This window comes from Clarias gariepinus, chromosome 4, assembly GCF_024256425.1.
Source record: "Clarias gariepinus isolate MV-2021 ecotype Netherlands chromosome 4, CGAR_prim_01v2, whole genome shotgun sequence".
Lineage (NCBI taxonomy): Eukaryota > Metazoa > Chordata > Actinopteri > Siluriformes > Clariidae > Clarias > Clarias gariepinus.
In genome coordinates, this window is record NC_071103.1 from 3,921,926 (window position 1) to 3,934,499 (window position 12,574).

At 41.6% G+C, this 12,574-nt stretch overlaps 1 protein-coding gene across 1 annotated transcript; it reads right to left on the reverse strand.

The window, feature by feature from the left end:
• Positions 1 to 107: 107 nt before the first annotated feature.
• On the reverse strand, positions 108 to 9,183 carry sphk2 (sphingosine kinase 2). The gene is made up of 6 exons (XM_053494579.1): positions 7,448 to 9,183; positions 7,215 to 7,364; positions 6,911 to 7,005; positions 6,671 to 6,786; positions 3,996 to 5,808; positions 108 to 2,553 (listed from the first exon to the last, which is right to left on the reverse strand). Exons 1-6 carry the CDS (start codon positions 7,932 to 7,934, stop codon positions 2,491 to 2,493), a joined length of 2,724 nt encoding a protein of 907 aa, XP_053350554.1. The 5' UTR covers positions 7,935 to 9,183; the 3' UTR covers positions 108 to 2,490.
• Between the last annotated feature and the right edge of the window lie 3,391 nt (positions 9,184 to 12,574).

The following is a 12,574-nucleotide window of genomic DNA, read 5'->3' on the forward strand; positions in this document are numbered from 1 at the left end:
GTCTTTAGTTCAACACTGGAGCTACAAGGGAAAATGTAGCTATTACAAATTGGACGTTATGCAGGTAAATCTTACCATAGGTCGAAAATTTTTGTTCGGGAAAAAAAAGGGCTATTAAATTATGTAGCTTGTAAATATTTTTTAAAACGACTAGCCAGCTATGAACGAGATAACTAGTTTTAGCTATGCTGGCCTCGAAGCTCCAGCGTCGAACCCAATCTTCATACACCAGAAAGGGCTAAATGATAAAATCCGGGACAATGCGACAACTGTATATATTTTCTTTTCATTTGATGACAATTAATATTTTAATGTAATCAAATTTTTTATATTCTTGCTCAGAATATCATTTTATTTTGCCAAAAAACGAAAAAATATAAAGACATTATGAAAGATTTTTCTTGCCGGTGTTTTGTTTGGGTGGAGGGGGGATTTGTTTACTGTGTTTTGTTTTAATATGTATGTTGTAAATATTTTATCCTTTAAGAATGAAATAAAATTTTATTTTCTCATAGAACATTTTCTTAACAAAGCATCAACCTTCAATCAAACTGCATCAATAAAACCAATAAATTAAACAAGTGGCTAAATGTTTTTCTCAATTATCAAAAAGTTTTCTGATGGATTTCAGATTGGAAAAAATTTTTTTTAGCAATTGTGCAACTTGCATTACCTCACATGAACATCAGCATTGCATGCTTTTGCTTAAACAATCAGGCAAATGTACTAATAAAAGATATTTTTTAATATCAGAATAAACACCATTAAATGGCTGCATCCTATAGACCTAAAACGATCAACTAGACATGTGCTGATTATCGAAGCTTACGATATTACCATAATGTAGAATTTTAAAATATAGCTAAAAGCAACTTTTTTTATGCCTTTTTTGGGGGGGCGGGGTATAGTTCTGGTAAGGACACTTTTAAACTCATCCAAAACAATGGCCTTTAGAAGGCTGCTGTCATCATGATGGGTATCAAATTATTTGCACTCGATAGTGCCATATTTATTTTATAAAGGTTAAATAATTCAGTGTGGAACATAAGAGCCAAGTGTCCTTCCTAACATGATTTGTATTATACATAGCCTGATATATCGTATGACTGATTATGGGCACATGCCTAATAGTGAGCTACTCTCACCTAACACCCCAGACTACGCTCGAACATAGGCTACCTAAGACGTCATTTAGTATGCACATTTATCTATGGTCCTCGTTGATGCTTATTACAAAACATCTTGGATGGATCCTATCCTAAAGAGGTCTTGGACTTCAGACTACAAATTGATCTACTTCCAAATGTCAGCGGCGTTAAGATGTGTGGCCCAAATGGGTGGTGGGAGTCACCTTGTATTAATGGTTACCCATCCCTGAATTGGGTGTGGACAAATTGACTGAGCTTAAGAGGGCCAACTGGTTTTGTAAGGTAAAAGGTGTAGTGTATGAGGACAGGCTCAGTTAGGTTAGGTTAGGGCTTGGCCCAAAATGTGGCAGCAAAAAAAAAAGAAAGGCATAGGGGAAAGACAAAGGAAGGAAAAGGAAGCAGGAGCTGTGGCATGGTTAAAAAAAAATGAAAGAAAAAGGACGAGTCACTTGGTAAATTAGTGGGATGCAGCCAGAAAGTGGGTGGCGAGGAAAGATGGGGTAAAACCACAGGATGAGGCTTAAAAAACACAAAAGGTTTTGTTAATCCAACAGTGACGGAAGCAAAGCTTGGCTGACTGGTGCATGACCCTAAATTTGAGAGGATAGGAACGGACGGGAGTAACAGTTAAGAAGGCCATGCAAGATCAGAAAAGATGATAAGAGGAGAGGAATTTAACTGGATGGAGAAGATCATCTATAGGAAATGTCAGGAATAAAGAAAGTGGGTGGTGCTTAAAAAGGTGACAAATCCTGGAAGATTGGGAAATCTGGGAAATTTATTACAGAGGAGGCAGAACTTGGGGAAAGTGAGCAAAAGGCTAACTTGGCCAAACGGTGATGTGGCCATCATTAAACATTTACCCGGAATAAAGGAAATAATCAAAAGAAAACCAAAGGAAATATGGGGGTGTAAAAAGGCCAGTTTTTTTCTTTTGCAAAGTTGGCAGACTGGTACGTCTTGATAGCTAGGTCATCTCCATCTCTTTGTGTGTAATATGGCAGGAAAACTTCATTATCTACTTCAACAGAAAAAAACTGGAACCTGAAGTGCTCGAGCACACTTGTAAAGAAAAGAAATTTCCATATCACCTAGATTTACCGGTAGTTACTATTTCCACATGTATCTTAGTGTCCAGGTGTCCTCTCTTTATTAAACGGCCTGGTGATCCACTAGTCCCTTTAAACAATTTCCATTAAAAGCTATTGCTTTTGTTGATGCTGCCGGCTATATTCAAGTTTTTGTCTCTCTCTCTCTCTTGCATTCTCTTTCTTTCAAAGGTGGACGGCATACTTATTATGCAATGCAAAGAAAGTGTCAAATAACCCGCCCACGTTTCAGGTCAGAATCTAGTGATCTTCACTCCTGAGTCTCCCGCAATGATGCGAGCCATGGACGGATGAATCTGAAAGAAAAGAGTGGAAAAGGTTAAAAACAAAGGGAAACACCACACAAATAGTTATTTTGAAATCCATTGGGTTTGGGGTACATCCAAAAATGCATGATTTAACATAATAGGATCAAAATAGCACCCCGGCAACTGGATGTCCAATTTTGTCGGACTAAAGTGCGGGTTGAGAGGCAACCTCAGGCAGTGGCTGAAATAGAAAGTTCCATAGTAGCTGCTCTGTTTTGTTGTAATGCACTATTTAGCAGGACGAGGTTTAGGACACAGTCCAGGACTCTGTGTTAGAGCTGTACTATCTATCTAAATAAAAGAAAGGTTTTGTCTATAGATTGGTCTGAACGCACTCTTTCCATGATATCTTTACATTTCATACTGTACATTGGGGGACCAGAAACCAGTCTGTATGTTTGTATGTCTGTCCAGCCGAATTTGTCACAGCATGACACAAAACTGTCTGGACAGAGTCTAATGAAACTTTGCCAATCCTAAAGGTCTAAAGTTTAATCTGCACCATAAATTAAACCTAAATATTGAGTATAAGCGTATCCAGCTCTTTTTGTTTTGGGGCAAATATAGAGCTTTTTCCCCTGGAGGTGAGTGTGGCCATATGCGTCACTTAACAGAAACAATCAGAATGATAGTTTACAGTATATAGACACAGCATGGCTTAATTGAAAATATTTTTTTTTAATAGACTATGAATTCTAAACTTCAGAACGTTTTTATGCGGGAAGTTTAAAATTGTGGTGCTAAGAATAAACAGTAATGTGAAGCGATGAGATAAAACACGGGTCATTAGAGAAAACATATCCCCAGCAGTCTGAGGGGAGGACGCGTAAAATACCGGAACTTAGAGCCAAGTGTTATGTGGTAAAATCAAAATGTTGAGTCAATGTGATGTTATGCAGAGTTAGGTGCCAGATTTAATAATCTACTTGCTGATGATGCAAGAAGTACAACTTAGGGTGATCATGGGGTAAGATGTAAGATCATTTTAATGACTCAACCTTACAAAATGTTAGTAAGTTAGACAGTGAGTACTGCCGTACAGAAAGACAGGCAGAGATGTATGTGGGCTTTAACCTGAACTAATAACACTGATTACATTAAAGCTGATCAGATTATTTAAAGCTTTAACCTTTTAAGTATTTCGAAAAACTCTTTAACCGTCAACAACGGGAACTAGTGCTAGTTGATAATAAGGCATCATGGGGAATACAAAATATTGCCAAACGTATTTGGACACCTGATCCTCACACCTATACATTCTTGCCAAACAGCCCACTCAAACGCCGGTCCCCACTTTGCTGCTATAACAGCCTCCACTCCTCTAAGAACGCGTTCGTAGGTGTTCAAATAATTTTGGCAATATATCATATTATTCTAATGTTTGGAACGAATAATCATGATAATGACACAGTGATCAGTCGTTCCCGTACCTGTGCCTGCAGGGGTCCATAGGGCACAAGCTCTCCGTCCACAGTCAGCGTCCCTCGTGACGACAGGGGCTGCAGCCGAAAGGCTCGGGCGGAAACATGGCTCACGTAGGGTGACGTTAGAGAATGATGGGTGCCTCTTTCCATCGCCAAGAACAGGCGGAGAAGCGTCGCCCGCGAGATCCCAGCTCTCACAAAAGTCAGATGAATCAGTCCATCGTCGAATTTTGCATGCGGCGCTGCAAACAAATCAGCACCCAGATGTGACTGGTAGATAGCAAGTACTAAAACAAAATCGCCCTCGATAGTCACCCAATCCCTAGTGGGCAACGGCTGATCAAGGGGGGGCAGGAGGTCATCTTGAGGAGGTGGATCCACAGGGGAGGTAATCTGGGGGCGTGGCTTAAGAAGTCTACCAGGGTGGGTCAGATCAAAGGAGAACGAGGACGAGGAGCCGGAAATATTTGGGCCTATGTTAGTTGGCGATGAAGGAGGGGATGGGGACAGGGATATAGAATGTGGGGGGAATTTGGGTGGTAGGGAGTTCGAATTGGACTGGTGAAGAAGGGAAAGAGGGCGGGGCTTAGAAGCGTTTGGTTTCTGGTTCTTGTTCTGGTCCGCTGAGTTTTTGGGTTTAGAGAGGGAAAACCGAGTACGACGGAAGGGTGAGGAAATGGTGAGGGATCGCTCTCGTCCAGGTTCCGCTGGAAACGCACCACCATGGAAAAAATTCCTGTTCAGGTCCTCATCTTCTCTTTCATTTGCCGGGGTTTCTACTTGTTCAGAATCTGCTCCGATCGGCCGACTAAAGAAGGCGGTAGCAATCTGACTGGGTGGGGCGGAGTTTTTACGAACCGCCTTTTGTCGGTCTGGGTCTGAATACGTCTCTTCTTCATCCTCCTCTCTTCCTTCATCTGCGCTATATTCTTGTTTTAAATCCTTCGCTCCATCTACGCCATTCCGTCTCTCGTCTTCTCCTTTTTCATTTGTGGAATTGTCCTCATTCCCCTCAGACTCCTGTCTTTCGCTTGACTCCTTACTAAACCCGGATGTGCCTTCCATCTTCTCGTCCGCCTCTTTTCCTTCATCTACATCATATTCCTCTTCTGTCATATTTCTTGTGCTGTCGTCTTCTTCCTCCTCCTCGTTAGTGTCCAGTCTTCCATTCGACGTGGCACTGGACCCAGATGTTCCCTCCATCTTCTCCTCCGCCTCCATCTCTCTTTCTCTGTCCTCAGCAAGGCTGCTCGCCCTGACCACTCCTCTCCCTCTCCCACGACCTCTCCCTCTCGCTCTTCTCCTCTCCCTCTCCTTGTTTCTCTCCTCCCTCTCCCTTTCTCTATCCCCCTTTTGGAGGCTCCTCTGTTCGCTGAGGCCCATATCAGAGCAGGTGCGATGGATCGGCATTCTGCAGTATCCTTCTAGTCCTTCGGTGATGCTGCGGGAAAGGGGTCGATGTGGAGTCTGCGAGGGCACTTCCGGGGTGAAACTTGCCCCTCCAGGGGGCAAATAAGACAAGCGGCCCTTATAGGAGCGCAGAGAGGCTAAACGCACCAGTGTTCCCAGTGTGAATCGAGCAGAACCTAGCCCTCTGTAGCGTTCACTCTCGATGTCCACGTCTGAAACAAAGCCCCAGGCTACAGACAGAAAAGAGAAAAGTCTTTTGGGGGGCGAGGGTCGTCCATTCTGATTGGATGACGCGGATGAAGGAGACGGACTAGTCGTCACGGACACCAGGTCCATGGGTCGGACTCCGCCCCGGCAGAGCAGGAAGCAGCAGTTGATGAGGAGGGGTTCGCGAAGGCACATGTCAAATCTGAGAGAAAGAAAGGCAAATAGAAAGTGTAGTCGAGGCCAGGTGACTTAAAGGTACTCAACAAGTTAACATAAGAGTGAGTGAGGAAACTGGAGTACTCGAAGGGAAACTCACCAAGCACAAGCAGAAACATGCAAACACAGAGACAGGAATCAAACCCGGACCCTGGAGATGCAAGGCAACACCTCCCACTAAGCTAACCACTAACCCACCGCGCTGCCTCCCCCAAACACATTTTTTCTTATAAAAAAAAATAGGAAAAATAGAAAAAGGAAAAAAGATGGTGATGTTTTTCTCACACAATTTTGTTCTCTGTATACATACACACAAACAGACACACACACGCATACACTGGAGACCTATGTGAATATCCAAACATTATCATTTTGAATTTTGCAATGATATGTGCCCTTTAAAGGTAATATCAGGTGAGCCAGTATGAGTACACTTGGTAGATACAGTAAGCTAGCACCGGTAATATGAAATGAACTAGTCCAGGAAAATATCAGATAATCAGGTATTACAGGTAATATTAGATAAGTCGTATAGATATAAAAGATTAATAACACAAGTTACAAATAATATCAGGTGAGTTAGTGAGCTGATATCAAATGAAAAGTGGCAGCAAATAATGTGACTTCGTTAAGAGTTTTTCCAGGTACAGTGGGGCTGGGATGAGACACCAGAAGAGTAAGGTTACTGCAGGTAGAGCTACGGTTACGGATAGATGAGGTGATACAGTTAGAGGTAAGATCAGCTGAGTTTTCAGAGATGATAGTAAGGAGAGGTAGAGTACCACTGGTAAAGGTAAGGACGGGTGAGTTAGGAGCGGAAAAAGGAAAAGGCCAGGTTCGTGTTTTACCCTGCATAGTGGTTAACGGAGCCCGCGAGGGCATTGCCGGAGCCACACGGTAAAATTCCCACTGGAGTTTTAATTGCTTCTTCCCAGTCTGGCCTGTCCATGAGGCCATTAATCACCTGTACAGAGCAGAAAACAAACACGCCCCAGTGATGTCACGGGTTTCAGGTAATAACCATTAACAAGTATAGATATGCTAAGCTTTTAAATGAATCCCGTTCGTTTTTCATAAGTGAGCAGGACCTCGTGTAGAAGTCCGTCTCCAGAGGCGATGACGATGCCGTCCCACTCGTGGAGAGAGATCTCGCTGATCAGCTCGCGGGCGTGATTCTGCCGCTCTAACAGGCAACACAGCATAAATACCCAGTTCAGTGGAAATATTTTTATAGAGAAAAAAAAACTACGTAAGTAAAACATTATAATTATTAAAATGATCAAAATAAAAATAATAGACAATTATAATTATGCATGTTTCTTTAAATCAATTACACAAGAAGTATTGTATAATAATTTAAATATAAACACATACACACACACACGGATGTACCTGTCTGTATAAGGTTGTAGCTGATGTTAGCTTCACTGATCATGGGTAAAATGTGTGTTTGACACCACTGCATCGCTAAACCCCGCCCGCTGTACGGATTGACCAATAGCAGCAGGCGACGTCGGCGCGGCAACAAACTTTTGTTGAATTCTAGAAAAAGGCGAGCATGTTTTTAAAGCAAAGTAATGAAGCATATGGAATGTCTGATTAAACACACACACACGTACACACACCTGTGTAGACGCTAATATCGATCCCTCTCAGCAGGCACTGCACGGCTGTGTTCCATTTCTCCGCCTCCGCTCTCGTCTCAGCCAGGTAAGCGCGCATTTGCCTGCGTTTAGCCACGCCCCTGCGCCTCCGTCCCACTGGGTACCAATAAAGCACAAAGAGCGGCGGGGCAGGAGCCCGGGGGCAGTTACACCCTGATAGTTCAGAGAGAGGCAGCAAGAGTTGGGCTTCCTTTCCCGGTCGGGGGCAAACCCTCTGCACGTGGATATGCGTAGGGGTCAGAGTGAGGGAGTAAGTGCTCGACGAAGGGCTGGAGGGTAACGAAACGCCGCTTGCAGGGCTGCTAGGGCCACTGTCGGCACCGCTGCTCCCGCCCGAGCTCCCCGCCGATCCCCCGCCCGTGCTCCAATCTGTGAACTGGCCATGCAGCAAAGCATCCTGGGTGGTGAACGGGCTCGGGGAAGGACTGCGAGGACTCGGAGAGCGCATTTCTGACAGCCGTCACTTCTCAAGCAAATGTGCAACGTGGAGCCGCGCAATCCATCTCGGGGACGCTTTGGAAATGTTTTTGCTTCTCCTTTCGGAAGCGCGGTCTCTAATGAAGGTAATGTTTTTTCTTTTTCTTTTCAGGACTTCATGCATACGATGGCTCAGTTTGTTGACGGATTAGACAGCAAAGAATTTCTTAAATATTGCGTTTCACAAGCTTGTCCTGCGAATCCACTCTGGTTCCACAAGAGATTCAGCAGGTTTATAAACCTCAGAAGGAAGATCCTAAAGGAAGTGCGATTCAGACGTTAACTAACCTTCGTAGCTAACGTTTCGAGGTATGGCTATAGTAAACGTTTTTTTTTTTTTTTTTTTTCTTTTGTTAAAGCGTTTGTGTCACATCAGCAGACAAAACAATTTTTAAATCCCTAACTGCTACAATTTTTTTTTAAACTGAAACTGCTGTCACTGGAGTCTGGAGCAGCTGATGTAGTGAATAAAATGTGAGTCGTTACAAATCTTGGATGAGTCACGTAAAAACATTCCTCATGCACGTTTTTGGTAGCAATCCCAGACAGCACTTTTTTTTTCTTCTTTTATCTAGATTAAAAACTTGACATCAGCAGGTAAACTGATCCCTGATTGCATTTACTTATACTTATTGCCTGAAGCAAAAATACTGATATTTGCTCAAAGAGAAATAAAAAGAAATTGATAATAAGAAAAAGGCGCTGTTTTCCAGTCCTCGACTAATCAGTGTATGAGAACGAAAAAAGACATACATAAAAGCGCTGATTAACGGTGTAGTAAACGCTAATAAATAAGTTTCTGTAAGTGTTTTACATTTTTATAATAAATCATAATTCTGTGTTATGCATTTGTTTTAAAAAATTAAAATAATGTTGATTTAAAAAAAAGGCTTGTTAGTGTTGAAGTAGAGTGCTGATTGATGTCGTGAGGTACAGAGGTGTGCAAAGTAAACGATACTGAGATTAAAGGCAATGAAAACGAAAACGAGGAGTCCTGGTAAAACTTCTTTGTCTTATCTGACGACAATGTCACTTTCTGTTTTGCAGCGGAGATCCAGTGTCACGTCGGGAACTACTGGCGCGAACACACGATGTACGATGTACATCTTCACGTTAAGGCGTAAACATGACCGGAGCAGTGCAGAGCCAGAGGGTGGATCAGGGGTAGTGATGTCACCGCGTTACATCATCAGGCTTCTAATTTGTGTGACGTCTGAGAATTTCCTACAAACACAAACATACAAAGCAACGTCAGTATACAGTACATGGTGGAGATGGGGGAGAAAATCATTTCAGATATCAATCTTGATTCTTTTGTGTCTGATGATTCACGTATCGCCACACTGACTCCAAAATCAACAAAATCAAAAAACATTTTTGAACTATTTTTATGTTTATAATAGAGATGAACGGGTCGTTCGGCCAGTGACCAGATCCGTCTGGTTTACAGTTTAATCGGCCTCAGATATAAACGATTCTGTACTGAGCGCAGAAGCTTCTGAGTGGCGCAACAGAAACGCCTTATTATGGCTTTACATGATCAAAATCGCATGTTAAAAGGCTCCGATCTGCAGTTTTCTCTAAACTCTCTCAGTGAATTTGTCATTTGAAATTAGTCGAGAATCGCGTGCGTGTTAAAAGCCTTGCATACCCACGTGCTCGCACCCAATTTAGACAGTAAAACATTACCATTTCTTTATAATCCTACAGGTGGCGCACTCTGAACTATTTACACATTTCCATCCTGTCTGTTAGGAAGGAATTATTTGCCAAGTTTGTATAGAAATAATAATTATGATTTATGCGGAAGACGGAGATACGAGCTGCTCAGTAACAATTTCCATTTGAAGTTAAATGTTAAACTCTTGTATTTAAAGTTAGTTTGTATTGTTCAAATGCTGCGCTTGTTTTTTAAAAAAAAAAATGTAATATAATTTATTTGGGATTTTTCCAATGGCCAATTCCGTGATTCTTATCGTTAGTACACAGTTTATTTATGTATATTTCTAAATCTTCTGCCTATGACACGCTTTTCACTCTTTTAACACCACTTATGTAAAGAGTGGCTATTCATCAAGTTGTCACATTTTTCGCACCATCCGATTAACGACGTCTCAACAATCCAATCACCCTGGCCTGCTGCATGTCGAGACAGCAGACAGTGACCTTTGGTCTACTTATTAATCAAACGGAAAAAGTATGACGTGGAAAATAAAAAAGTGCCGAATCAGTGATCTAGCGGCGAGCACGTTGCAATATTTCTGCTGATTTTTTTAGCATTTTGTGTGTGTCTGTGTGTGTGTGTGTGTGCGTGTGTAGTAAGGTTGTGGTCTAAAATCTAATGTCCACTGTTGTACAGGAGCAGAAGCAGAAGTGTGAGTGAGCTGGGTGAAAACTGAAACCATGCATGACTCTGAGTAATCACAACCGACGCGTGACGTCACGTGTCACAATCACTGTCCGAATTGTTCCACATTCGTCACGGTCAATCAGTTTACACACTTAGCTAGTGTTACACATCAACCGATAGCGTCAGCGTAGGAGTAGTCATGCATCGATGCTGAATTCTCCATTCTGATTGGCCGACAGGAGACGTTTGAGGTTTCTGGACCGATCCTCAGTGTTTGGATCTTCAGTACGACAAACGATGAGACAGACGCAGGGACGCGTCAAAAAGACAAACAACCAAAGGACGTGTTCATGAAAGTGGCATTCTGCAGCCTCGTTTCATCTCTGCGAGGTGTTTAGACTAAATCAATCGCTGGCGGATCTCCAGATCAGTTTAAAATACTAAAGAGAGAAAGACAGTGAGAGTGAGAGAGAGAGACTGTATATTTTTACACTTTGTCTCATTGTAATACTGGGTGGAGGGTTTAGGACACGACCCTGACTTTCTCCAAGAGTCCACAAAGGACGCATTCTTTCTTCCTCCTCACTTTCTTTAATACACAATAACGCGACAAGGTTATCTGTGTCGTTCCTTTCTTTCCATTTATTTTTTTCGGTCCCTCATAAGGGTCGTCATGGAAACTTCAAGGCTTTTATTAGACGCACACTTTCACCCTTTAGTACTTTGGATTAGACGTTGAACCCGGAGGCAGGGAAGGAACGAAGGCAGAGAGATAAATAAAAGGTAGGTGAAAAGTGAAGAGATGAAGAGATAAACTTTCTCTCTGTCATGAACTGATGAAAGTAAGGCAGAAGATTCAAAGAAAACAATTATATAAGGTTGTTGTAGAGGCTTTGACTTCACAGGTGGTTGAGTGTTGCTTTCATCATCATCATCATCATCATCATTCGGTTTAAATCTAATGCTTTAATCCAAAGACAGACAATAATAATAATAATAATAATAATAAGATGAAAATGAATAATAAAAAGCTAAAAGAGCTCGCGACTTAAACCTGAGCACAATCAGACGTGTCATCAATAAAGGTATTTGACTAATAACAGTGTTGATGATAATAATAATAATGATGATGATATTAATGATGATGATATTAATGATGATGATGATAAATGTGAGTGTAAGTTTGCCCGGTGGCCCGACCGCTCGCGAGCCGCTCAGGCCAACAACAACAACAAACTCCAGCTCCTCTTATTACTACCACTGTTATTACTACTGTACATACTGAACTAGAAACACATAGACGCTTAAAAAAAGGCAAACCATCCACGATAAAACCCTTAACAAATAGAAAAACCTGACAATAACAACACTGTCATAAATAGCAGATAAACTTGCCTTCCAGTCGCCGCCTCGCGCGCACACCGAGTGACACTGAGCCGCTGCCGGAGTCCCGGAAGTAGAGAGAGGTGGGAGGCGGGGCGTCACTAAGCTGGTTGACGGACAGCCTGCCGAGCCAATCGGAAAGCGCGCACGGTGGCCCCCGTTGACATTCCGAGCATTCTAAGGAAATTGATCAGCGGACGGAATGCTCGCGCCGCAATTAAACAAACAAACCAGTGTTTAACCAGTCGGTCATTATGACTCATTACAAACAAATCACTAAACCTAATAACAGATAAGTCCTTTTAAAGAGGTTTACCTCCAATCTTGCACGTTATCCCAATTTTTTTTTTATGGTTAATTAGGATTACTTTATTCAATTAAATGTATACAGGACATTCTACAGAAAAGGTGGAACTTGGGTGATTAAAAATCCCTTGAAACGTATTTCTTTTTTCACACATAGAACTTATTTAATCTTTAACAGAAATAACTTAATTTTAAACTTTATGAATCCACAAAAAAAAACAGGGCTTATTTATTTTAAAAAAATAAATACAAATTTTAATACCTGGTGTTCTTGTTCTCCCTGGTACCACTAATGACAGTAACATCACTGACAGTAACATTATTGAGAATTTAGAGAAAAATCTAACCTATATACAAAATGGTGTCAAAATCAAATAATTATTAGATGTAGTCATTTTTATGTTCTAATTATAATCTAAAAGCATAAAAATAAAAATTGCAAAATTAATGATGACATTTCTAAACAAATGGACAGCAATATCTTACTGTACATAACTTTTGCATTTTTCCAGTGCACTTCATCTTTAAATTGTCAAATGTTTTTTTTGTCTAAGAGTAACGTCATTGACATT

Coding starts and splice junctions, on each gene's coding strand:
- sphk2 (XM_053494579.1), bottom strand. CDS start 7,934: ATGCGCTCTCCGAGTCCTCGCAGTCCTTCCCCGAGCCCGTTCACCACC. Junction 6,787..6,910: donor GAGACGGACTTCTACACGAG/GTCCTGCTCACT, acceptor TGCTCTGTACAG/GTGATTAATGGCCTCATGGA. Junction 5,809..6,670: donor TCCGTTAACCACTATGCAGG/GTAAAACACGAA, acceptor TCTTTCTCTCAG/ATTTGACATGTGCCTTCGCG.